Source organism: Ailuropoda melanoleuca, chromosome 17, assembly GCF_002007445.2.
Source record: "Ailuropoda melanoleuca isolate Jingjing chromosome 17, ASM200744v2, whole genome shotgun sequence".
NCBI classification, from domain to species: Eukaryota; Metazoa; Chordata; class Mammalia; order Carnivora; family Ursidae; genus Ailuropoda; species Ailuropoda melanoleuca.
The window spans coordinates 4,236,801-4,261,539 of NC_048234.1; the positions used below are offsets into that span (position 1 = coordinate 4,236,801).

At 51.7% G+C, this 24,739-nt stretch overlaps 1 protein-coding gene across 13 annotated transcripts in view; it reads right to left on the minus strand.

Annotated features, from left to right (window-relative positions):
• Nucleotides 1-24,739, minus strand: part of GAS7 (growth arrest specific 7) — a 214,997-nt gene that overhangs the window by 84,845 nt on the left and 105,413 nt on the right. For 7 of the 13 annotated variants that reach the window (XM_034646920.1, XM_034646916.1, XM_034646914.1 and 4 more), the window contains exon 2: nt 8,193-8,313. In XM_034646920.1, the coding sequence (XP_034502811.1) occupies nt 8,193-8,213 (21 nt within the window). In that variant the 5' untranslated portion in view covers nt 8,214-8,313. Of the gene's footprint in view, nt 1-8,192; nt 8,314-13,497; nt 13,641-22,711; nt 22,867-24,739 lie in introns of those variants that run through there. The other 6 variants (XM_034646919.1, XM_034646913.1, XM_034646912.1 and 3 more) reach the window with 3 other exon arrangements.

Consider the following 24,739-nt stretch of genomic DNA (forward strand, 5'->3'; position numbering starts at 1 on the left):
GTGGGGGCTCGATCCCATAACGCCGGGATCACGCCCTGAGCCGAAGGCAGACGCTTAACCGCTGTGCCACCCAGGTGCCCCTCCCTGAACAATTTGAACAATTTGGGGCTCATCGGCGACCGTATCTGAACAATTTGGGGCTCATCGGCGACCCCACCAAACAGCCAATGAGGACCGTTCTTACACTGCTGACCGACAAGCAGCCTTTTCAGAGTCACGCAACTTCCTAGAATACAACAAACAATACATTCCTTTTGTCTCCTTTGTCTTTTGCTTTTTAGGGGTCTTCGACGTACCGGAAGTGTGCGTGACTCCCTCACCCACTTGGCGTTTGCCAAAATTCCAAGAGATTACGGGTCTTGAGAATAGCTGAGATAGGAGGAATGTGTTGTGCACGAAAGCGTTACCTTAACGTTACAAATTAAAACGGATTCTCTGCAAGAAAAAAACAAAACTCACACAGAAGCAGATTAATACTAAATTTTAAGGTCTAACAGCTTTGCCCTAGAGTCAGTTAAATAAAAATAATAAAGCCAAAATAAGAAACACGCATGAACACACACACACACACCCCGAGCTACCTTAATCTACTGAATGTGCCAAACAAAAGCATCTTTCTCGTCTCACATTTGTTCAACGCAGATGGACAGAAGAAAACAGATAGATGTTTCTGAATATAGAAGTTTCTCAGGGCAACCTTTATTCACAGGGAATTATCAGGGCTGTTCTACCCGGGGAGCTAGAAAAGTATCCAATTATTTGTAACAAAGAAAAGCTCAAAGAATGCTTTGGAAAGTGTTCTTCTGGAAAACTTACCCAGAAACTCACATTAGCTCCTGGTGTAATAAAGTTAAATGGGAATCTACTCATTTAAAGAAAAATTAAAACAAGAAATCAAGGAAAGTACTGGCTATTTGGCAAATGACTCCAAAAGCTCAAATCCTAGTATACTTCCCCAAGCTTCACTCAGAAACATACTAAAACATTTATACATATGGGTGCTTTATCAAAAAGAGCTTCAAAAACAACTCCCAGTTCCCCTGGGTTTTAGCTGATGCTCTAAGAAGATACTTGAGTTTCCCTTAAAAAATAAAAATCATTTTGGGGCACCTGGGTGGTGCAGTTCTTAAGCGTCTGCCTTCGGCTCAGGGCGTGATCCCGGCGTTATGGGATCAAGCCCCACATCAGCTCCTCCGCTAAGAGCCTGCTTCTTCCTCTCCCAGTCCCCCTGCTTGTGTTCCCTCTCTCGCTGGCTGTCTCTGTCAAATAAATAAATAAAATCTTTAAAAAATATAAATAAATAAAAATAAAACTCATTTTAGATTTTTTTTTCCTGCTAATTCATGAGTTCAGTTATCCTTATTGCAAATTAAGTCATCACCCCCTATGCCCATTCTCCTGAATACTGAGGAAATAGGGGAGGGGAGGATGGAAAGATGGGATCCAGGCATAGCCTGGCCTATGAATGGCCAGGTAACTTGGCTCAAGTCCCTGTACCACATTGGGGTCTCCACTCACTCATGTGTACCATCGATGGGTTCTATTTGCTAGACCAGGAATCACCCAACTTTTTCTTTCAAGGGCCAGACGGTAAATATTTCTGGCTTTGTGACCATACTGTGTCTCGTCTCTACTCCGCCATCATAGTGTGAAAGCAGCCTTAGACAACAGGCAAACAAAAGAGCATGGCCGTGTTCAATAAAACTTTACTGACAAAAATAGGCTACGAGCTGAATTTGACCCAAGGGCCCTAGTTTGCCGACCCCTATGTGAGATGACTTGGAAGGTCCTCCCTAGGGTGACTATGGAGTAAAAGTTATTGGCCAATGAAACTCCATGAACACTCGAGTTATCAAAATCTGACACAAGAGTTAGATGTACACCACAGCTCTCAGTGCTTTAGGAATCCCCACACTGGAACACAGACCTCGGGCTCCTTCTCACATTTCCATCAGTTACCTCCTTCTATTTTGGTTGATACCTCACCCCATGCTGCACTGACCATCCACCCAGGGCTTGGATGAAGCATCACTCTGTGGGGTTGGAGTCAGGCTTTCTGGAGGCCAGATGATACGACCCAAAAGTGTGGGGGAAATAGCTCTCCAAGGGGAAGAAGTTTGGCCAATGGGAAATAGGAGATGAGAGGGAGGTGAGCAGATCAGACACCTCTGCTCTCCCATGGACTTCAAAAGCATGGCTCTTCTCTGTAACCCTTCCAGAGAAGTGAACACACCTGTTGGGTATGACCTGATTAGACCTGTTGGATCTCTTTGCGGTTCACTGTCAATGCTAGCCAGCATCACGTGACATCTTCCCTCTCTCACTGCCCTGGGTTTATACAGCCTAAATAAAGTGTTTACACTTAATCCTTGCCTCAGGCTCTGCTTTCTAGAGAAACAGAGCTAAGACATCCCCCTTGAGTGATCTTCTTCCTTTAGAAACGAAAAACATAAATAAGTGAAGCTATTGGATTCAAAGTGTACAAAGACTAATACATAGATAAAATTTTGACTCCTACATTACACAAAACTAATCTTGGCCTTCATTACTGGCTTGAAATACCCCTTCAAACGTCCAAACGGTAAAATAGATCCTAAACGGTATCTAAAAAGTCAGCATCTCTCCAAAAAGAGGACCTGAACACCTATGACCACATCGCTGCTAAGTGATCACATGTGCATATCTGGCCTTCCAGTTATTAAAGGAACAAAACAACATTGCGCTCCATCTCTTTTTTTTTTTTTTTTAATATTTTATTTATTTATTTGACAGAGAGAGAGACAGCCAGTGAGAGAGGGCACAAGCAGGGGGAGTGGGAGAGGAAGAAGCAGGCTCATAGCCGAAGAGCCTGATGTGGGGCTCGATCCCATAACGCCAGGATCACGCCCTGAGCCGAAGGCAGACGCTTAACCGCTGTGCCACCCAGGCGCCCCTGCGCTCCATCTCTTGAAATGCAATTACCTATTGTGCAAATAAGAGATCCCCCTTACCGCTAACTTAGGTCCCTGAAAAGGATAGGCTATTAGCAATAACTCAATATCCAGAAACTAAACACAAACCCATTTTTTGGCAATACTCAAGTTTTGGTGGGAATATAGCACAAGCCTGTCTTTTGATACTAGAACCCCTGAGGGGGGCGCCTGGGTGGCACAGCGGTTAAGCGTCTGCCTTCGGCTCAGGGCGTGATCCCGGCGTTATGGGGTCGAGCCCCACATCAGCCTCCTCCACTGGGATCCTGCTGCTTCCTCTTGCACTCCCGCTGCCTGTGTTCCCTCTCTCTCTAGCTGTCTCTCTCTCTGTCAAATAAATAAATAAAATCTTAAAAAAAAAAAAAAGAACCCCTGAGGGTCCTGGGGCCAGAGCTCAGGGCCCCCCTTGCATGACAAAACACCCTGGTGAGACCTAACCATGGGGAGATAAGGGGAGTTGGGGACTTCTCAGAGTCTCTTAAAGCATACTTTGATGGCCTCGCTGAGTTTTTATGAAAACAACAGCATTACTGCATTAACGTACCCACTGGGACTTCCTGTTAGCCATCTGGCCCAACGGTATTTGTTAAATAACCTGTGATTCCCCCCAGTGATTTAAAATATAACCTCTACCATAATTCTGATCTATATTTCAGTCTTGTCTCCAAATGTCCCTTCTTAATCTTTTCTCCTCTGCCTTTCGTGATATTACCTTATTTCTCCTGGCTTCTTCTTATCACTGACAATTATTTCAGCCTCCTTCGCCCCTCCCTTAAATGTTTTTCTGCAGGGCCCTGGGTGATCTTCTGCATTTCACAGCCTTGTTTCTTGGCTGATGAAATGAAAATTCTGGACTGCCATGTGTGGTTGTATAGGTTGGTCACTGCACAATGGTGCCAGGCCAAGAGGGCAAGTTAGGGGTGAAATCCATTCTGCTGTGTGCCAAGGCAGGCACCACCACATGGCTCCCCAGATTCTCATCTCTAGCCCAAGTATCCCCTGAGTGACAGACCCATGTGGCTGGCCACCTTTCCCTGAATATTCCCCAAGGAACCACACATGCAACACGGATCCATCTTGCCTCCTCCAAACTCTTTCTCCCTTGGGTCCCTGGCCCTCAGTGCATGGCTCCATCACACAAGCAGGAAGCTCAGAAGAACCCAAGCGTTCTATTTCCCTGCCACATCCTGTCTCCCGGGCCCTACCTCCCCCTCCCTAGCCACAGCTGCAGATACAGCGCTGACCTCATTACTTCTCTTCTCATTTCATCTGCCCGATCCATGCTGACCGCCCCTAAATCCTTCACTCTGCTGCAAAAGCAATCTTGCCACAGTATTCTGATCATGTCAGGCCGCTGCTTTGATTCCTTCCAGAGCTTTCCGTTGCCCAGAGGGCAAAGTCCCAGCTCCTTAGAGTGCCTCCTGGGGTCAACAGTGGGTCAGACCTCTGACTCCCTCTCACCATTTGGCTCCCTGCTCACACCGCCGAACACACCAGCGCTCCCTGGCTGTCTGGCCTTCGCTGCATGGCAAACTCTATGTGGAATCCCTGAGTCAGGGGCCCCTCTTCCGAGACATGTCTGGTACCCGGTAAAGCTGCTGACCCTCTTCTTCGAGCCCCCAGATGTCCACACTAACACCCACAACGCTCGTTAGCATCTGGGTTTCTCTGACTCCTCAAGGACTGCGGTGTTAGAGATGGAGACGGCCTCCCTCCCGTTTGACTTTCCTTCCCTACAGCCCCGCACAGCGGCCGTCACCAAGACAATCCCCGTCCCTAAAATCCTAAATGGATCTGAAATAAGCAGACTAGCCAGAGAAAGGGCTACACATGTAAATGGGGCTTTAAACTAGCTACATTTGTACGTGGTGCAGAACCGGAACAGAACATCTATGGTACCCAAGCACGCTCTGCGAAGAGACTGGGGATTAAGGGACACGAGAATTATCTGGAAGAGAGGGGGACGGGTAGGAAGACGAGAGGAATGGTGTGCGGCGGCCGGAGCAGGGTGCACGGCCTTGGCCTGAGTCGCGCAGGGCAGGGGAGGCCCCAGAGCTGGAGCAGAAATGTGGATGTGGCTGGCCCGGCCGGGAGGAGACACAGACTCAAATACCCCCAGGAGTCAGGAGGTCACAGAGACGCAGCATGAGGACACCAAGCAGCTGCTCTGACAGGTACTTCCTGCAAAAAGGGGGTCAGATCCAAAAATGTCAGCCGCAGCCCGGCAGCCAGACAAAACTGGTCTAAGAAAGCCAGCCGTCCAGAGGAGAATCAGAAAGACAGCTTGGCTTCCTGCTCCCTTAGGCTAAGGAACAAAATCCTTAATAGGCTGTTCAAGGGTCTGAAGGATCCCTCCCAGCATTGACAATGCCTTTGTCTTCAGGAAGGCATTTCCCACCCCCAAACCCCTTCCTCAGCCCTCCAGCATCTTAGCTGCAGGGCGTCTCCTCCTCCAAGAAGCCTCCCTTGATCTCCCCGGGTCTCTCCGGAACACACTCTCACAACACCCTGGACTTCTTCACAGCCCTGCTCACGAGGGTAACTAAGTACGTATTCATTCCAAATCTGCTTCCAGTGTTAAGATGATAAGCTCTTTGAGGGGAGGGATGTTTCTTTATTATTATTTTTATATCCCCAGCATCCAACAGTCTGCCTGGGACTTGGGTAAGGCCCAGTAAGTGTTTGTTAAATGAATGAATCAATCAATCCAACAGATAAGGATGAATTAAATAGTAAATAAAAGTGGCATGTTTCTAGAATGCAAGACCAAGGAGCCAGGACGACTGAGAGCGTGGGGACAGTGGGGAAGGGGAAGGAGGGCCAGTTATACCAGAGATAATGGAGAGCCCCACAGCAGGAGTCAGTAGCTCGAGGGCCCACCCCCCTTTACCAAATAGTCCGGGAACTGAACTAAGATGTCTTACATGCCTGAAAGGGCGGGGGGGGGGCGGGGTTTGCCCAGGTGGCTCAGTTGGTTAAGCAACTGCTTTCGGCTCAGGTCATGGTCCCAGGATCCTGGGATCCCACCCCTGCACTTGTGCTCTCTCTCTCACTCATCCTCTCTCTCAAATAAATAAAAGCTTTTTTAAAAAGTGCTTGAAAAAGAATCAAATGGAAAATGTTTCATAACATGTAAAAGTTACTTGAAATTCATGTTCTAGTGTCCGTAAATAAAGTTTTACTGGAACACGGCTTCACTTGTGGGTTTCCACAGGACCACGGCTGCTTTCGCACGACAAGGACAGAGCTGAGGAGTGGCGACAGAGACCACAGGAACCTCAAGGACAAAAAAAAGCATACTACCTGGCCAGTTACAGAAAAAAGTTTGCCAGCCCTTGACCCGGAGTGTCTTGGGAACGCTATATCCCCAGACCCAGCCCCCAGGCATGTGCTGAAGTCTTGGCCTCAGAAAAAAACCTGCTAGATCCCGTCAGTTACTGTAACACGGGACTTTAATATCCTCTGAATGAAGAGGGGAGAGTTAACAGTAGCATACCCTTGCAACAGAGTATCCCGCGGCATGTTACAAAATGAACTGGACTAGTATGTATGCTAGAAAGTATGTATGCTAAAAATATGTAGCTAGAAAGATGGCCACAATACGCTCTCTGAGCAATTTCTAGAACGTGGATCGTTTTTCCAATGTATTAAAAAAAATAAGCATGCATACGCTTAGGCAGTGAGAGAATATACGAATATATGGACGGTTAAATGCATGATCAATAGCTTTAGGGAATAGAACGAGGGATTTTTACTTTTTTTTTTTTTTTGGTACCCATTGAGTTTGTTTTTTTTTTAACCAAGAATATACCATTCTCTAATTTAAAAAAAAAAAAAAAGACAAAAATGCAGAGTTTAGAAAGCCTCTTCTAGCACTCCCCCACCTCCAGCCCATTTGCAACGGCGAGGCTAATTCTGGATGAGAACGGGCCCAAAGCCTTGCTGATCTCAGGATCATATGGTCCAGTTTCTGCATTTCACAGATGGGAGCTGTGTCTATATACACTTTCCTCTGAAACTTCAAAGCCCAGTAACAGTGCAAAGCCACTCATGTGTTTGTTTTGAGGAAGCTTAAGATTAGAATGACCAGAAATAGTTCCACTTCCCTTTTCCTAGAAACCCCAGTTACCTCTTTAGCTGGAACTCGCTCCTAGAGCCCGAGGAAGGCCAGTTGCCAGGGGACGTGAACGGACCAGCCACCCCGGAGGGACTTCTGCTCCCTCTAAACAGCAGCTTTCTTCCCAGTTACCGGGACACCTGAGTGCAGGGCTGTCACCATGCCCCGTACTCAGGGTCCCACTGTAGGCAGAGGTGACCGTTACGTCAGGTGGGTACAGACAAGGAAGTGAGAGGCCAAGTCTGAGCCAACACGTGGATATGGATTATATTTTGCAAGCTGTCTTGGCACACAGATCTGTGATGCCCCCCACATCTAACCTTCTGTGTTTCCATCCTCCAGGGAGGCATGAAGGTCAAGGGACAGAGTTCTTGACCATACTGGCTACATTGGTTCTGCCCTGTGCAAGACGGCCTTGCTACAGAACCTGCCGTGCCTCCTTCTATAAACCTTCTCCAGCCTTCTTGCAGCCTACTCGAGAGCCCACCTGCTGGGGTCCTGGAGTCCCCGTGAAAGCCCAGGAAGCCCACAATCACTGGGGACACGGAGGTGTGGTCCTAACTCAACTCAGAAATGCACACGGGACTTGTGTTGTCTATTAGAATAAAAATTCCCAAGTAGCCCCAGCATTTCCCGAAGAACATTTCAAGAAATGCCAGCCAGTGAGCTACTCCGGGAAAGAGTAAGCGATCCGTGGTGAACTTAGGGAAATCCCTCGCTTGCGACTCTCTCGGGAACATCTGTCTCATCAGGACATTCCATGTTCCAAGATAATCACGCAGTAGCTAAACCTGGTTAACGTGACTCAAGCCAGCGGCTGACCAGAGAAACTTTTGAGATCCCGGTTTGGAAAACAGCCCTAGACCGTGAGGTTGGGCTCAACAGAGACGCCCGGGGTGGCTGTGAGTTTCCAGCGAGGACCCCCCGACCCCGGTGGGCTTCCCGATCCGGTGCAGACCCCCACCACCCAGCACCGTGGGGGAAAGCGAGAACCCACTGCAGCCTCTGAGACAGTTTCAGAGGCAAAAGCCTAGCCACCGGGAAAAGTGAGAGGGAGATGGAAAGGTGGCGGCTGGTGCAGCACGCTCCCCGGCACGGGGACTCACCATTGGTGGCCGTGTTGACATAGTAACGGCGGCCCTGGGGAGACAAGTAGCTCTGCCAGCCAGGTGGAAGGACGACAATGTGGCTTTCCTCTCCGGGCGGAGGGGGGACCATTCCAGGCTTCTGTGGAAGAGGAGAGAAAAGGTCACACGTGCCGGGCCCTTTGGCGACTGGGTTTCAACCAGTTCTGGGCCAGGAAGTCGGAGGCATAGAAGTCACTCTGGAAGAGTGATGCTGGTGGGGGGGATGGGAGGTGGCCCACTGGCCTCCCTGGGGGGAGGAGGTCACAGACCACACACGTGTGACTGGGGGCTTGCCCGAGCATGAGATGTGAGGACCGCTTGCTGCTTCAGAGCCACTGAGGAAGGAACAACTTCCCATAGAGGACGGGGAGCAGAGCTGGACCTTCTCCCCGACAGCACCCCTGGACAGCGCTCGCCAGGTGGGCTGTGCTGGCTGCGGGGGCCCGGTCCTCTGCGTGTGCCCGCTGTGGAATCCAAAGCCTGGACCCCCAGGACCGCCACCTGCTGTGCAAGCCTACCAGAAGTTAATTCACACAAGTCTCAGCAGAGCGAGATCGAAAGCCTTCTTTAGACGCCAAGAATGGATGAAGGGCAAGGGGGGCTTTTCTGGTCCAGTGTCCAAATCTCTCTGGGGGACCTGGAGAGAACTGGGACCCATGGCCCAAACCACAGCTCCCTTTCCATCATGTGCACTTATGTGTGTTTTAATCTTTTTTTTTTCCTTAAAGATTTTTATTTATTTATTTGAGAGAGAGAGAGCGAGCGCACGAGCAGGGGGGAAGGGCAGAGGCAGAGAGAGAAGCAGCCTCCCTACTGAGCAGGGAGCCCGATGCAGGACTCGATCCCAGGACCCTGAGATCATGACCTGAGCCGAAGGCAGACGCTTCACCGACTGAGCCACCCACGTGCCCTGGTTTAATCTTTTGATCAGAGAGAAATACTCTTCTTAAAAACACAAATCAGAGGGAAAAAAATAATATATATATATAAGAAAGAGAAAGCAGGTAAACCCACAGAGGCTACAAGAGAGGTGACTTCCGACGTTGGCATGATGGGCACATTTTCTTCTCTCCTTTTCACTTCTCTCTTGAATCCAAATGTCCCTCAAACAACAAAAATAATCGGTGAGCTAAAGAACATTTAAAAATAAGGAAAGAGGGTCCAAATTAGCCCACACAGTAGCTGTGCCTTCTGAAGATAGCTAAGTGGATTCAACCATACAAGGAGAGGGACCGTGAATTTCTCAGCAAAGCTGGACTCTGTTCAGATGTATTAAAATGAATCCACTCCTAAATGTCCTCAGCCGCTCTCTGCCATGCCCACAGAGAAAGCTTTGGTCACTAACGATGGCTACTTAGGAAAACTAGCAAAGAGATTCAAGGCAAGCAGCATGGACACGCGGCTCCCTGCCCACCCCGCTCTCCTGTTGTCTGAAGGGTGCACAACCAGCTACTTTGGCTTCCTGTGTGCCCTGCATGCCCTCAGCAGGGATCGGGTCCATCCTAGATGGTCCTGGGACCCTCAGTAACGACAGCTGTTAACCCGACGTGCCTCTGATTGAGTATGGAAGGAGGTCTTTAAACTACCGGGTGCCAGACATCAACAGAGCACATCCACTGGGTCCAAACTCACATCTGGGCATGTTTACCTGGGCCTCCAGACACCTGCTCTGGCCTCTCCTGGATTGCAAGGTGGTCCAAACACAAGCACACAGGGTCTCACGTGTGCATGCGCGCGTGTATAAAATATCCCCACACACGGGAGACGTGCATCTCGGCTGAGTGGAGCTGGGGGTCACACAGGAATAGGGAGGTTTAGGAGGCTTAACTTCAGAGCGAAATATTCTAGAACCAGAGGGTACGACGCCAGGCTGCTTCTGCTGCAGTCTGATGTCTTCGAGCGTCCAAGATGGGAAGGCCATGCTGGTGCTTCTCCCAGCCGCCTGGGAGGAAATGGGAAATTGTTAAAGGGTATTAAGCAAGGGCCAGAGACAGACATGGCCCGAAATAGGGTACAGAGGGGAGAGGGACCAAAAAGCACTGTGCAAACAGCCCTCAGGCCTGGGCCTCCATCCTGACTCAGCCCCTGGGCAGCCGCAGGATAGGAAAGTGACTCAGCGGACTACATTTATCTACATGTCTACACAACAGAGGAGGAGGACAGGAGCCCTGCTGTGAAGGCACCTAGGAGGGAGCGTGGGGTCCCAGTGGGAGGGAGTATGTTTAAGTGCCCAGCGACACCAGCTTCACACAGCCTCTGCTCCCTGACAGGTGAAGGTCGGGGCCCACACCCCAGCCTGCCCCACCACGCCTGAAATGTCACCAGTAACAGTCACGTCTCCCCAGACCTCTGGTTCCAAGACTCTGCAGCTCAGGGAGGCAAGCACACACCTGCTGGGGAGGGAACACGTTCAGAGGTTGACCAGTTGGATCCGCGGAGAAGGCTGCGTGGGTGGCAAGGAGACCGCTCCTAAGCAGGGCTGGTAGAGTGAGCGGAGCAAACTTCTGACCCTCCGTGCCCCACCTGGGGCACAGCAAACAAGGACACCTGTCCCGTCTGCACGGTGCTTTTCTCTTGAGAATGACTCTAGGGGATTCAACCACCTCTGTGGGCTCAGAACAAGCCCTGGCTTCCCCTGGAGGACACTGATGACCAAGGAGGTACCATGAGGTCTCGCTCATCTAGGAAATGCTGGACCCTCCTTGCCCAAACCCTACCGATGTTGTCTGCAGAGGGAGGCATCTCTGCTACCAAGCCAGGAAGGGCCAAGAGGAGCTGAAAGAGAAGGGGAGGAGCGAGGAAGGCACCAGGGCCAGCTCAGCCTACTTCCTGATTTGGCCAACGCAGCAAAGGCCGTCCCCACATCCCCCTCCAGCATGACCTCAGCTCCCCCGCTCTGTCTGTCACCTGACTGTGCTCTGCCCCCATCCCCCCCCCAGGACGCCACAGTCCCCTTGCCTTTGATCTCTCCCAGAAAGAAGCTTCCCCCTTTGATGGCCCGAAACACGTCAGGATTCAAAAGACACAGAGACACCTGGGTATGTACCAAGAGAACTGAAAACGGCGCTCAAACACTTGTAATTCCACGTTCACAGCCGCGTTACCCACAACGGCCAAGAGGCAGACGGGACCTAAGGGTCCATCAACTGATGAGCGGGTCAACAAAACCCAGCACATCCAGAGACAGCCACCCGTCGGAAGGAAGGAGACTGTGCTCCACGCTACCACACGGATGAGCCTTGAAGCCATGCATACGATTCCATTTATACGAAATCCCCAGAAGAGGGAAATCCAGAGAAACAGAGAAAGCAAATGAGTGGGGTCGCCAGGGACTTGGCGGGGGGGAATGGGTACAGGGTTTCCTCTTTGGGGTGGTATGAATGTTGCACCATACTTTGAACGTATAGACATCACTCATGATAAATTTTATGTCAGGTGTATTTTACGAATTAAAAAAAAATCATTTTTAAGCTGCAGAGTAGACAGAAGTTGGACTCCCCACCTGCAGGCTCTCACTGAAAAGGCCCAAAGCACCCACATTCCCTCATCGCTCATGGCCTTGGAGGGATGGGCCTCCTGGGAGAGCTGCCTCCCAGCCACCAAGACAATGCAGAGTAATGACCCAATAATTATGGCCTCTGTCGAACTTATTTTTCTAATTAGTTTCCTTCAAGTTAAACCCTTCCCTTCCCTAGTCCCGTGGCCTCTCCCCTTCCATTCTGGCAGCTCCTTGCCATGGGAATAGGGACTAGAAGCAGAGCTGACGCAGGCCCAGAGACGCGGGGCCTACCTACAATGAACAAGATCCGAGAGACTGGGAGTGAGGGGGGAGCGTGAAGGCAGTTTTCTCCAACTCAGAAATTCTTAACCTGATGCATATCACGGCTTTGTGGGAATCATAAAACGCTGCATCTTCCTCCAAATGGGCCATCGCCCTGAGCACAAGGCTGGATTTCAGCCTCCCTTGTATCCCCTTGTTCAGTCAACAACCTGCTCAACTGTTTATGGAGACCCATCCTCTGAGAATCTGAAGATAACAATGGATCTCCTGCCCCCCAAAATGGAGTCATTTGTGCATGCACACCCTCACCATATTTCCTATAGAGTATCAGGGGGCTTCTAGACGACTCAGAGCCCTAATCTAGCCAGGAATCAAGAAACATACGAGCTCAGATCCCATTTGCGTCCATCGATGATGACTTTTATCATGCCCCAAATGTCGAAAGTGCTCCAAGGACCGGGCCAGATGCTTTACACGTATCTCTAGTTTTGGCAATTTAAACCAGCCACGTTCCCATTTTAAAATGAGGAATCGAAGACTCAGAGAATGTAATAACTCATCCAATGCGGCCCAGCTAAACAAATGATTAGCCCAAACTCTGAGATACTAGCCTTGCCCTAGAGACTTCTGTCCAGTTCCCTACAGCCAGGCTCCCTCTGTCCCCGTCTCCGCAGCTAGCCAGGGGCGTCTCTACTTCTTCCCCTCGACCACCTGATACCCCAGCTCCCACCAAGGAGGGTGACAACTCAGGCCTGCTTCTCCTGTCTGTCTCACAGTCTCCAAATGAGCATATGCCTTCCCAGGAGATGAGCACACCCACCCACCCACCACCCACACCCGAGCAGTCACGTTCCGGGCTGCAGGCTAACTTCCTTGTCTCCTTATTTAAAACAGCATCACCAAAGAAATTTTCCTCTTAATGATGGCTACTGGTCCTCCTCGGGGAAGAAAAAAGAGCAGGCAAGCAAAGGAAAGTCACCAGAGACTGAAAATAAAATCCACCCCCACCCTCGCTTATAGCAGTGTTTCTCAAAGGGTGGTCCCTGGAACCCCCAGTCGGTCCCCTGGGATGTGCGTTAAAAATGCAGATTCCTCGGCTCTGCTCCAAACGCCAGGTTGACCTGGAGCCTGGGAAGCTGTCTTTCGGAACATGCATCCTCGGGGGGCCTCATGCCCAATGAACTCAGAACGGGCTGGAGTGCAGCTTTAGAGAAAGCACTTGAGAGAAAGCGTGCTTCTGAAATCAAAACTGGGGACATAAAATTTTAATGAGCACAGTTTCTAGAAAGACAGTGCTTAGCTGCATGGCTACTTATTAAGGAAAAGGCTGCCATCCCCAAGCCCTCCAAAGGTGACTTCTTTTAAGAGGGATTCGATCTGGTCTCTGCAGTCTCCAGGCGGTACCAACTCCCCCACTCAGCCCCCCATGGCCTCCGCCCCGCGTCAAGTTCAGCCCGGGACTCCTTCCCCCTCAGGAGGCTTCTGGGAACACCTGACTCTTACCTTCTACGGATGAGAGCAAACGCTACTTGAGACAGTCACGGGCGGTCGTCAAATGCTTTAGCAGCCAGATCAGACGGTTTTAAGGTCCCCCCATTCTACGTCTTCTCACACCCCAAGCCCAGAAGCAATAGGAGCTCCAGAGAAAGGCATATCCACGGGGCCCCACACCCCCACTCCCCCCCCACACCCAGATCTATATATAACATCTCTGAAGTTGTCAGCCTAACGAGCCACTTTCTGGCAGACCCGTTGCCATGGCAATGACTGCTAATGAGCCGGGTGCCGTGATTGGCACTGCTTGAAGGCTCCTCCACAAAGAACTCTCCAGCAAGTTCTCTCTTCCCAAACGTACAGCCAGCCAGGACACCCGGAAGCAGCCAGGCCTTGGCCAGGTGTGCTGGGGAGGCATCAGTCCCCGGAACCACTTTGGTACTGGAGCACCGTGAACAGTCCAGGACCCAGGGGCCAGGGCTGGCCTCACTGTCCCTCAAGTGGGGGGTTCAGCCAATGAGCAGTAGGACAGGGGCTGCAAGCGAGCCACCAAGACGACCAAGCCCCAGCTGGGCCGGGGACTGGAAAGTCACATCCGCTCCACATCTTGCTGCCAGACACCTGGTTCGGGGTGGAGAGACCCCGACACAAAGCTGGGGACGGCCACCGACAGAAAGGTCATCTCCCCTGGCCATGGGTCAAGACACAAAGCAGGAGGCAGGGCCCCAGCTCCCACGGTGACGCCGCCTGCCTCAGGATCTGCGCCTCTAAGGGGATGGGGCGCCTGTGCTCTGTCTCGCAGGGGAGAAAGTACCGTCTTCTCCAGCTCAGGAAGCCTTTCTATCCAGTGTGAGAGCGACTCACAGAGGAGAGCTGGGGAGGAAGTAAGGGTCCCCGGCGAGGGCTCAGTACATTCTGGGAAGTGAAGTCCTCACGAGTAGTTTCCTTAGGCTGGCGGGGAGAGGATGGACCCGTGCAACGTCGTCATGTTCTTCTAAGGGGGAGAGATTTGGAGACCTGGCCGGTGGGAGGAGGAGAAGGGGAGACCACACAACAGAGAAACAGGCTGTAAGGTTCGGGAAGACGTGGCCAAGTCCATGCTGTCCCTAGCATTAGTCCCGGCACGGCGCCCAGAACACTGGCTGGAGGGATGGAGGGACCAATGGAAACTTGGAATCGTAGTAGAAACTGGCTCCAAACAGACCTGAGGCTTTCACCAAACAAGTGGAGAGAATGACAGCCCAAGCGACATGCGCCCCACCTGTAACAAATCCCAGCTCTTAATGGATCCCGATGAATGGCCTATTCAAGTCGAATACAGGGAGGTGGGGGAAGACAAGATAACACAGTTTCTTTCACTGCAGAAAATAAATCGAGGAACGGTATCCAGAAACCTCCGGGGAGGCACAAACTTCTAACCATGACCTCATATGGTATCCAGACGGAAAATTCCAGGAAAGTGTTTAGCAACCTCGATAGAAAGCAGGAAGATAGAGCATTCACGATACAAAAGCAAAAAAGTCATCAGGATCAGACAAACTAATGCAAACAAGGCAAGTGGACTGGAAAAAGGAAACAAATGCTATAAAAAGGGGACAGGAAATTAACAAAATTGTAGGGAAATTTACGAGGTAGCCACAAAGAACATCCACGTAGGTTGCAGTAGAATGTGGAATTTGTCTTGCAAAGAGGGGGGAAAAAGGAAAGCATTAGTTATGTAGAAAGCCAAAGTACGAATTTTTCCTGGAATGCAAAGGAAATGCACCCCCAAAAAAAAAAGAAAAAAAAAAAAGAACAGAGGACCAGAAGAACAAGGCAAGATACAGATGCTAGGTGTTCCTGAAGAAGAGAAAGGAAACGATAAACCATGGTTGACAGGAGGGGAAAAAACCTTTCCTCAGCTAAAAGACGACACGTACGTGCAGCGTGGCAGGTCTCACACTGCTGCACGGAGAATGGATTTTATAAGCCCGTGGCAGGCACACCGTGAACGATGTATTTACATGGCAAAGATAAGGAGAAAGTCCCATAATGGTTTGCAGAGGAAAAGGGCGTCCCCAGTAAACTAGTAAAAAAAAATAAATAAATAAAGCTGGTTGCTGGTTTCTCTGTAACTTCATTTCAAAAGATACATCTGGATTGCCACGTGGGAAATGCCGAGACTCTGCTATGTGGCCGAGCGGTCTTCCATTGAAATAAGTTCCTTGGGGCACCTGGGTAGGTCAGTCAGCTAAGCGTCTGCCTCGGGTGGTGGTCCCAGGGGGTCCTGAGATCAAGTCCTGCATGGGGCTCCCTGCTCGGTGGGAGTCTGCTTCTCCCTCTCCCTCTGCCCCTCCCCCTGCTCACGCTCTCTCTCTCAAATAGATGGATAAAATCAGAAAGAAAGACAGAAAAGAAAAGAAAAGAAAAGAAAAGAAAAGAAAAGAAAAGGAAACAAGAAAGAAAGAGAAAGAAGAGAGAGAAAGAAAAAGAAGGAAAGGAAGGAAAGGAAAGGGGAGGGGAGAGGAGGGGAGGGGGAAAGAAAGATGTTCCTCCACGGACAGTGGTTCAGGGAATATAGGTCTGTAGACGATGGGTCTGGGGACTTGTGTGTCCTCCTCAGAAGTGCTTAGAAGACGCCCCACAGCTGCCGGAGAGATGACGACAAAGGTGAAGAATTAAGGTAAAAAGGTCCTGGGCTGACCACCGAAAGCAGCTTTAAAAATGTGCAAACCGTCATCATCAATCTAATTACAGAGCTCTGAGTACTCATCGCTATTCTCCATATACGGTATAAACCAAGGCAAGAGCTTGGATCACAAATTCCAGATACTACTAGAAAGATCAAGAGGGTAAGACAAAGTAGGGGCGCCTGGGTGGCACAGCGGTTAAGCGTCTGCCTTCGGCTCAGGGCGTGATCCCGGCGTTATGGGATCGAGCCCCACATCAGGCTCCTCTGCTATGAGCCTGCTTCTTCCTCTCCCACTCCCCCTGCTCGTGTACCCTCTCTCGCTGGCTGTCTCTATCTCTGTCAAATAAATAAATAAAATCTTTAAAAAAAAAAAAAAAGAGGGTAAGACAAAGTAAAACGAGGGCACCTAGGGAAATGAAATCAGAACGCCTCTCTTCCTACCCCAACAAGAGGCTTTCCCTTCTTCCTCTTGGTCCCGATGGCCTCGCCAATTTGCTCCCAAGCTCAGGCATCGAAGATCTGCTCTCATTGCCTTCCTGGAGAAAGCCAGAGGGACCTTGACAGACGGGAAGGGGTCCTTGGGGACCACAGACCCTTTCCTGGATCTGGGTGCTGTTAGTCCGACCTCCTTTCGTTGGCCCCATGGGCAATTGGCTTCCACAGGGAGTCCTGACCTGACCTCTCTGCATCCCTTGGGCCACTCTGGTTGGACCCCTGCATGAAGAGGGGGTCAAGCATGTAAAGGTCAACTCCAGCTTTTACCAACAAGAAGCTAAAGAGAGCCAGGAAGGATGCCTTTCTTCTTCCGCTCCTCCAAGTGCAAGATTTCTCGGTAAATGGGACCGACTCTTAAGAGATTTTGCCAGAACTCTTCACGTGTTTACTCAAACCACTCTTAGTCAAAATCACCTGTGGCATGGTTTCTGTGAGTCCCTTAAAGGAACTTTCCAAAGCGGGCTTTGGTCACTTAAATGCAAACGTCCCCAGCTTGCCCCTGACTCTTGCAAACTCAACACAACCCACGTGTCCTCGGGCCTCCCGCTCAGGGTGAATGGCTGGAAGGGGTCAGGCTTGCAACAGTAATCCACATGCCAGTGACTGGCATCCGTCACTCACTCATGCCAGACCTCGGCCCCCCATGACAAGTCCTCGTGGATCGTAGTGACAAGTGCCCAAAGGGTGACTCACTCAGGGTCCCCAGCTCCAGCCCCCGTGGAACGCCTGCCACGCCCACGCTTGCCAGCATCAGCTACCTTCCCCATCCCCCCCATCACTGACCTCCAGCCACAAAACTGCTAGAGGAGGCTTTACGCCTGGCAGTCACTGGCACCACTCTGAGAGGCGGGCACCAATGCTGGAGGAGCCTTCCCCCGGCACCCACAGAGCTGCCAGCCGTGCCAATCCATGCGAGCACCCCACACGTGTCTAGCTCCTAAAGGACTCGGCGAGGGTCCCGGCCGCCCTGAAGAGCCATCTGTAAGCCCCCAGTGTCTCCCTGGGGGCCAATCGACTTACTGGGCCTGTTTTTCAGGACGGGACGGGGAGAGGACAGAGAACAATAAACTCTCTTTTCTGATCCGAAAAAGGAATGGAGTGATCTGGTTAACCAGGAATTTTGATGAACACAATTACAATGTAGTCCCCGCGAGGGTACAGGAAGTCAACCCGCACAGGGAAGCTTTGCTAGGCTGGGAAACACGGGGTCTCCAGTGGGGCGAGGGCCGACAAACAATTTTGCGAACAAACGTCCTTGCAAGAGCAAGGATGAGTTGGACGCCCCCCATCACCCCCACCGTGTCAGAAGCCATTCACAGCCCTGAAGTGTCTACAGCTCAAGCAGCGGGGGGCAGGCAGGAATCCTTCCTGTAGGAAGTGACATTCTCACGAGAGCCCTTATTTCACGGACACCAGAGAAAGACCGGTGCCCCTGCCGTCCAGAGAGAAGACAGAGGGGCTGACGAATAGGGTTCCAAAGGAGACAGGGCACAAAATGCGGAACTCTGGATGGCAGCAGACATCCCCTATCCGAGATGGCTCATGCTTCTGCTGCTGGTATCTGTCCAGCAACCCCGAACAACAAGACAGGGAACTGGGACATGCCCACCCTCTGACATCTCTTGGGAGAATCTCTGCTTTGACCGAACACCATGACCGCGTCAGTCCTGCTCCGTCCCGACGTTTAGAGCAGGTGCCCGACGGCCTCATGGTCACGTTCAGGCTCCCGCAGGGGAAGGCGGTTCCCACAGGTGCTCCGGAAACAGGGAGAACAGCTCTAGGAATAAGATGGGAAGTTGCACCTGCCGCCCCATCTTAGAGCCTAGGGGGGCTTGGGGAACCCCAAAGAAAGCCCATAACTTTGGTCCCATTTCTAAGCTCTGTCTGGCCCTGATGTTTCAAAGCTATAAAGGGCGGGGCGGTGAGCCCCCGGTCTCCTGTTGGGGCTTCTGGCTTCTGAGCAGGAAAACCTGAATGAGTCTGTTCACCAGCTCGTGATTTACTGAGACATTTTATTCAAACTCTCAACTTCGAGGAATGTTGGCTCCTTTCCTCCTACCCCATCTCCGGCAGATAAAAATAGCGTGGGCCATTCTGATATCCTGCCTCCAACCTCGGGACCCCAGAAGCATCGGCAGAAAGCACACAAGCCCAGGCGTAAGGAGACGGTGTTCCCCGACAGCAAGCTGTAACTTACGCAGTTCCCTGGGCTTCCCTGGGCCTCTGTCTCCTCGTCTGAAGAACCAGGGGCTGCCAGACCTCCAACACCGGGGTTCTATGACCCGAGAAACGTGTTACATAACAGGACCCAAAACCACCACAAGGGACATTTTGAGGCACTGATGTGACCAGCATAGACTTGAAAAAGCAGCTGCCCCATAAACTCGAGGGGACAGAGCCCTCCGAGCAAGAACACGAATGTTCATGTCACGTTACCTTCCTCCCCCCGTATGTGTCCCCCAAAACTTTTCGGTACAGAGAGTGAAAATTTCCGCAGCCAAACCTGACTTGGAACTGATGGGAAGGATATGCTGAGACACCCGTGAAGCAAAGCGATTTAATGAAACTTGAAAGTCATTAAAATGCATGCCCAAACCAGGGTTCACTAAGCTGTGAGCTTTACCGCAAACCCGTACAGGGAGGCTGAAGACGGACTTCTCTTCCCCTTTGCCACGAGTCACTGTCCTGGCCTCGTTAGGGCTCCAGTGCCCCTATCTGTCAGAAGAAGGAGGTGGGCGGCGGGGGGGGGGGGGGGTTAGCACTTCCCTTTGTCCTGAAGGATCTCAAAATGCACCCTGGAGGAACGCCTGGGTGGCTCAGTCGGTGAAGCATCTGCCTTCGACTCTGGTCATGATCCCAGGGTCCTGGGTTCGAGTTCCGCATCGGGCTCCCTGCTCAGAGGGAAGCCTGCTTCTCCCTCTCCCACTCCCCCTGCTTGGGCTCGCTCACTCTCTCTCTCTCTGATAAATAAATAAAATAAGAATTTTTTTAAATCATAAAAAAAACTGCACCCCGATTTTCTACACTAGTGTATTTCGGTAATGAAATCGATTACCCTGCCCTAGGAGATGCTTTTTTTTTTTTTAAAGATTTTATTTATTTATTTGACAGAGATAGAGACAGCCAGCGAGAGAGGGAACACAAGCAGGGGGAGTGGGAGAGGAAGAAGCAGGCTCACAGCAGAGGAGCCTGATGTGGGGCTCGATCCCATCACGCCGGGATCACGCCCTGAGCCGAAGGCAGACGCTTAACCGCTGTGCCACCCAGGCGCCCCAGGAGATGCTTTTGGAAAGACAAGTATAGGATTATTTACCAGCACACGCTCCCTAGGCAGCTCCTGGTAGGGTGAGACCCCTCCACACGATTCCTGGTCAAAATTCCCTTTGCAGAGGAGTGAGCTGGGGAACAAGAGAATTTTGCCAACACTTGGTGTTGGGGGTTGGGGGCGGGGGGTGGAGGGAGCGGGGAGAATCCTAATGAAGCCCCTTTCCTATGAAGGTACAAAATCCCAGAATGCCTCACGCCAGGGTTTCTAGCATCTTCTCAAGCCCCTGAAGAACTCCCCCCAATTTACCAAGCATTCTGTTCCGTTCAGAACAGACTCCAAGTTCAGAGGAGAGGAACGGAACTGAAAGTCGCTAGCTTAGGTGGTCACGTGCTTGGAACTTTCCGCCAAGCAGCCTGCCTGCCAGAAAGGGGCTCCAAGGGCAGGTGACGCGGCTGCGGCCCACAGATGCTCGGGGGCCCAAGCTGGCGTCCTCGGGAAGTCGGCATCCCTCTAAAGAATGGAGGACTGGGGCTCATTAAGGTACAAAAGTGGGCGTCTAAGGCCCGCCTGTGGCTGCCATCCGGCTGGCCCAGCTTGGTGGCCACTAGAGCGGGTCCACGGGCACTAAAACCCAGGGGCAGCCAGGGTTCTCACGGAGGAGTCTCATCTCAATGCCTCTGCTGGCGGCCCAAGCTCCCAGTGACTCCCATCAAAGACTCCAGGCTCTGAGAGCTGGTTCCCAGGGCGTCCTAATTGCTTCTGAGCTCCGGGCACTGGAGGGAGATTAAGGCTAATCGAGGCTGGAACCGCTTGCACAAGTCAGCAAGGGGTACGGTTCCAACCAACCCAGGGCAGCGGACGTGTTTGAAGCTCCACATCTGGTGCACAGAAAACCAGACAGACGGTGACAGCCGGGGACACCACTGCTGAGAACGGGGACCCACCACTGCTCTGGGGGCCCCGTGCCGAGAGCACACGGGATGTGAGCGAGGAGGCCGGCGTGCCCGGCGGGGGCTGCTGCTGTCTTGCTGTGAGATCTTGAGCAAACACTTCACCTCTGCGGGGAGGCCTCGATTTCCTTATCTCGAAAATACAGAAGTTGGACCAGATGGTCTCCTAGAGCTTCCTCTGGTTTCTCTCTCTCTTTTCGAAGACGCAAGGATTCTGATGTCAGTCTTAGTACACCTGCTTTGTAAGGACGTGCTGTTTTGTAAGAGGGGAAAGTCTCGTTCAAGGGTAGACACGGGTTCACGGGCAGCAGACTGGGCCCCGAACACTGGGATTCTGCCTCACACCCTCAGACTGTGGCTCTTCGTCTCACCGCGGCGAGTTCCGGGGAGTTCTTCTGGTCTGATGGACCTATGTCAGCCCCTTGCCTGTCATTCCGAGAGCCACACTCACGGCTGAGCTCTATCTGCCCAGAGACCAGATTCCTGCCCCGGCATCCTGGGCTCCCGCGTGTCTGAAGCTGGAACTCACCCCACACCCCACACAGGCTTGTTCTGAGCCTACCAGCAGATCAGCTGTTCACCACGCACCACGCCAGGACCTGAACATACCTTCCACCTCACCTCGGGCACAGCATGCCCCCGTCTCTGCCAAGAGGCTTCCCTGGGCTCTCACCCCGCTCCCTGAATGCCCCTCCGGGTACCTCTTCTTGACTGATTCCTTCTTCTCCACGAACCTCCTGCCAAGGCCCACAGCCAAGGCCAGACCCATGAGAACGCACCAGCGTTCCCAGTACTCCCATCAGAACATGACTGACCGGTCTGGTTTCTTTACAGACCGTCCTTCCCCAAGCGTGGACCCTGTACCAGCCTCAGGGCTGTCCTCTGGGAGCTGGCTACAAATGCAGAGTCCCAGGCTCTGTATTTTAAAGGTCCCTGGCGATTCAGATGAGCTTCAATCTCCGAGAAGCCCTGCTGTGAACTTTCCAGGTGCCCCCGGATGACGAGCACTGTCTCCCTCTTCCTGGCACAGTTTCAGGCCTTCATCAGAAGCCACACCAAAATGAGAGGTGCTGTCTGACCCAGTGGGCAGGAGACAACATTCTGGAAGAAGGCTGGTTGCAGACACAGATGAGGCTTCCCATTCGAATTGGACCCCCCTCGGCTGTCCAGAGCCTTCAGAGAGTGGTCACCAGAGTCTTGGCTGATGGGAGGTCCCTCTTTCCAAGAAAGGGGGGTGTCTAACTTCCAGAGGCAGGAAGGTGGGCAAAATAAGGCTATCCCATTCTTAAGTCTCAGGACAGCATCCACGTATGCCCGTTATCATGGCCCACCCCTGCCACCACCAAACTGGACAGAAGCACCCAGCACAGCCCAGAACCACAGTATAGACACCAGGCTCCCTGGGCAGACAACTCGACTACCCAGGGGTTACCCCCAACAGGCTTTCCCTTTAGACAGTCCCAGGTAGAACCAGGCCGTGTAGACAGCAGGTGGGCAGACCAGTAGAAGCCAAGCTTCAGATCTGGGAGAAGTGAGGGAGGCGAGATGTGGCTGCCAGTCCCCACAAGCCACGCCACCACATGGTCACACATCTCCACGGAACCACAGCCCAGGTAACCGGGCAGCTGCCTCCCTCTCCCTCCACCAACAGCCGCTTTTGACATCACATCTTGTTCCTCCCCCTTCCCGATCTCGCACAAGTCTTTTTCTCCCAGCTTATGCCTTACAGGAGCACTGGGCCCCCTGAGGGCTTCTCAGCTCCCCTTCTCAGAGGTCCAAAAATACCCAAGTTAGTTCGAAACACGCAGAAAAAGCTGAGCCTTTCAGATCGATTCTTACCATCAGAGAAGAGCTAATCTCCTTCCTTGCAGGGCTGCTAACTCAGAGCAGAGTCCTGGGTCCTGCGTGGAGTCCCCCGACCCAGGGCCAGGCCCCTGCCAGCTTCCTCTCCATGGCACCCTCTGCGGGAAATGGGGCTGATGCAAGCCACCGTGCCAAGGGTCAGTGCCGGGGACACCCCAGAGGGCGTTCCTGTGGCTTTGAGCGCTGCCGTTCTTTCACAAAGAACAGGCTACATTGCACAGTTCCTTCCAAATCTGCTCCAGGTCCTGTGAGGAAATCAACGACGCATTCTGGACTTTCCAGTTGCAAAGTTTCTGGAGGCTTTTTTTTTTTTTTTAATTTTTTTTCACTCTCTTTTTCCCTTTTCTCAGCTAAAAAAAAGTTGGCCGAGGTCACGACATACAATGGCCAAGCTTGTGTCACTGACCAGATGCCTCCCACCCCCAGGCCTGGGGACAAGAGCTCCTTTGTCCACTATATTTTAGGCGGGACTCCCTGGGCCTGCCCAAGCCCTGCTGGGGAATGTTCCGCCAACTTCTTCCCAACCCTAAGTCACGGCTCTGGCCTCGGCCCCAGCCCCAGCTGTGTGAACCCAAGGCCAGATAAAAACCAACCTATGAAGAATGAGGAATGCTCCCCCAAAGAAACACTGTGTTAGACCCATCAGGGCTGAAAAGCTGGTGCCCCCAGAGGGGCAAGACGAGGGTCTCCCGCCTTCGCTCTGCCCTCGCCGTCTCCAAACCTAGACAGACAGTGGGTGACCAGAGGGGCGATGACATGCATCTCAGAGGAAAAGGGCTTTAGGGTCACAAAGCTGTTGGTTGCAAGTGGAGGAAGGCCTGGACCCTGAGCTCAATATGGTGTCACCAACTAAATGAGTTCAAGCAAGAGACTTGGATCCTGCGTGAATATATCAAATCACTTCACTCAGACAGCTTTCTGGAGCAGCTGAAGGGTAGCACTTCCAATCCACACATTTCTATGCTTTCAATAAACCTCTGTGATTTTAGGAAATGAGCCTTGATTTCGAAGTAAATATGGTTTTCCCGAGGGATCGCGAAGTCGTGAGGTCTGGATGGTTTCCTATAAATAGCATTCTCTCAAATGTACGGGGGAACTGTGTATTTATGAAGAGGGTCCCATGCCAGCTCCTCGGGTCGGGGCTAGGAAATCAGAATGATCACCTAGGGACAGAGTCTGAGGACTATTGAGCTCTTGTGGGTTCACTACCTACCAGCTGTGATACCTAGGGTAGGGCCTCGAAGCTTCGGATTTCTTTGAGTGTAAAAAGGAGATGACTGGCAGTGCCTATCTCAAAAGGTTGTTGAGAGGATTAAGGGGGGAAATCCACATAAACACTGAGCACAGAGCAAAGGGGACCAAAGTATCCAATAAAGCCAGTTGCTTTTGTTACGATCAACAGTGGCTGAAAGAGTAGGAGCTGAAGTTTCCCTGGTCACACACAAAAACATGGGCAAAGGGCAGTTCTCCCAAGAAGGCATACAAATGGCCAATGGGCATATGGAAAGGTGCTCAGTATTACTCCTCACTAGGGAAATGCACATGAAAACCCAAATGAGGAATCGCCTCCCACCCACGAGGACAGCCACTATCAACAAATGAATAAAACCAGAAAGGTCGGAGAAGAGGAGGCACAGGCGAGGACGTGGGCAAAGTGCCACCTTGCTGGTGGGAATGTAAAATGGAGCAGACACCATGGAAAACAATATGGCGGCTCCTGGAAAAGGGACACACAGAATTACCATTGGCTCCAGCAATTCCACTTCTATGTATTCACCCAAGAGAATGGAAACAACCCAAGTGTGTCTGCTCATGGATGAACGGATAAACAAAACGTGGCGTGTATCTACACAGTGGCACGGTGTTCAACCGTAGAAAGGAAATCCTGACCCAGGCTCCGGCGCGGGTGAGCCTAGAGACATTAGGTGAAGCCGGAGAGCCCAGTCACGAAAAGGCAGATACTGTGGGATCCAACTTTAGGAGGGGCTTAGAATAGAATAAATT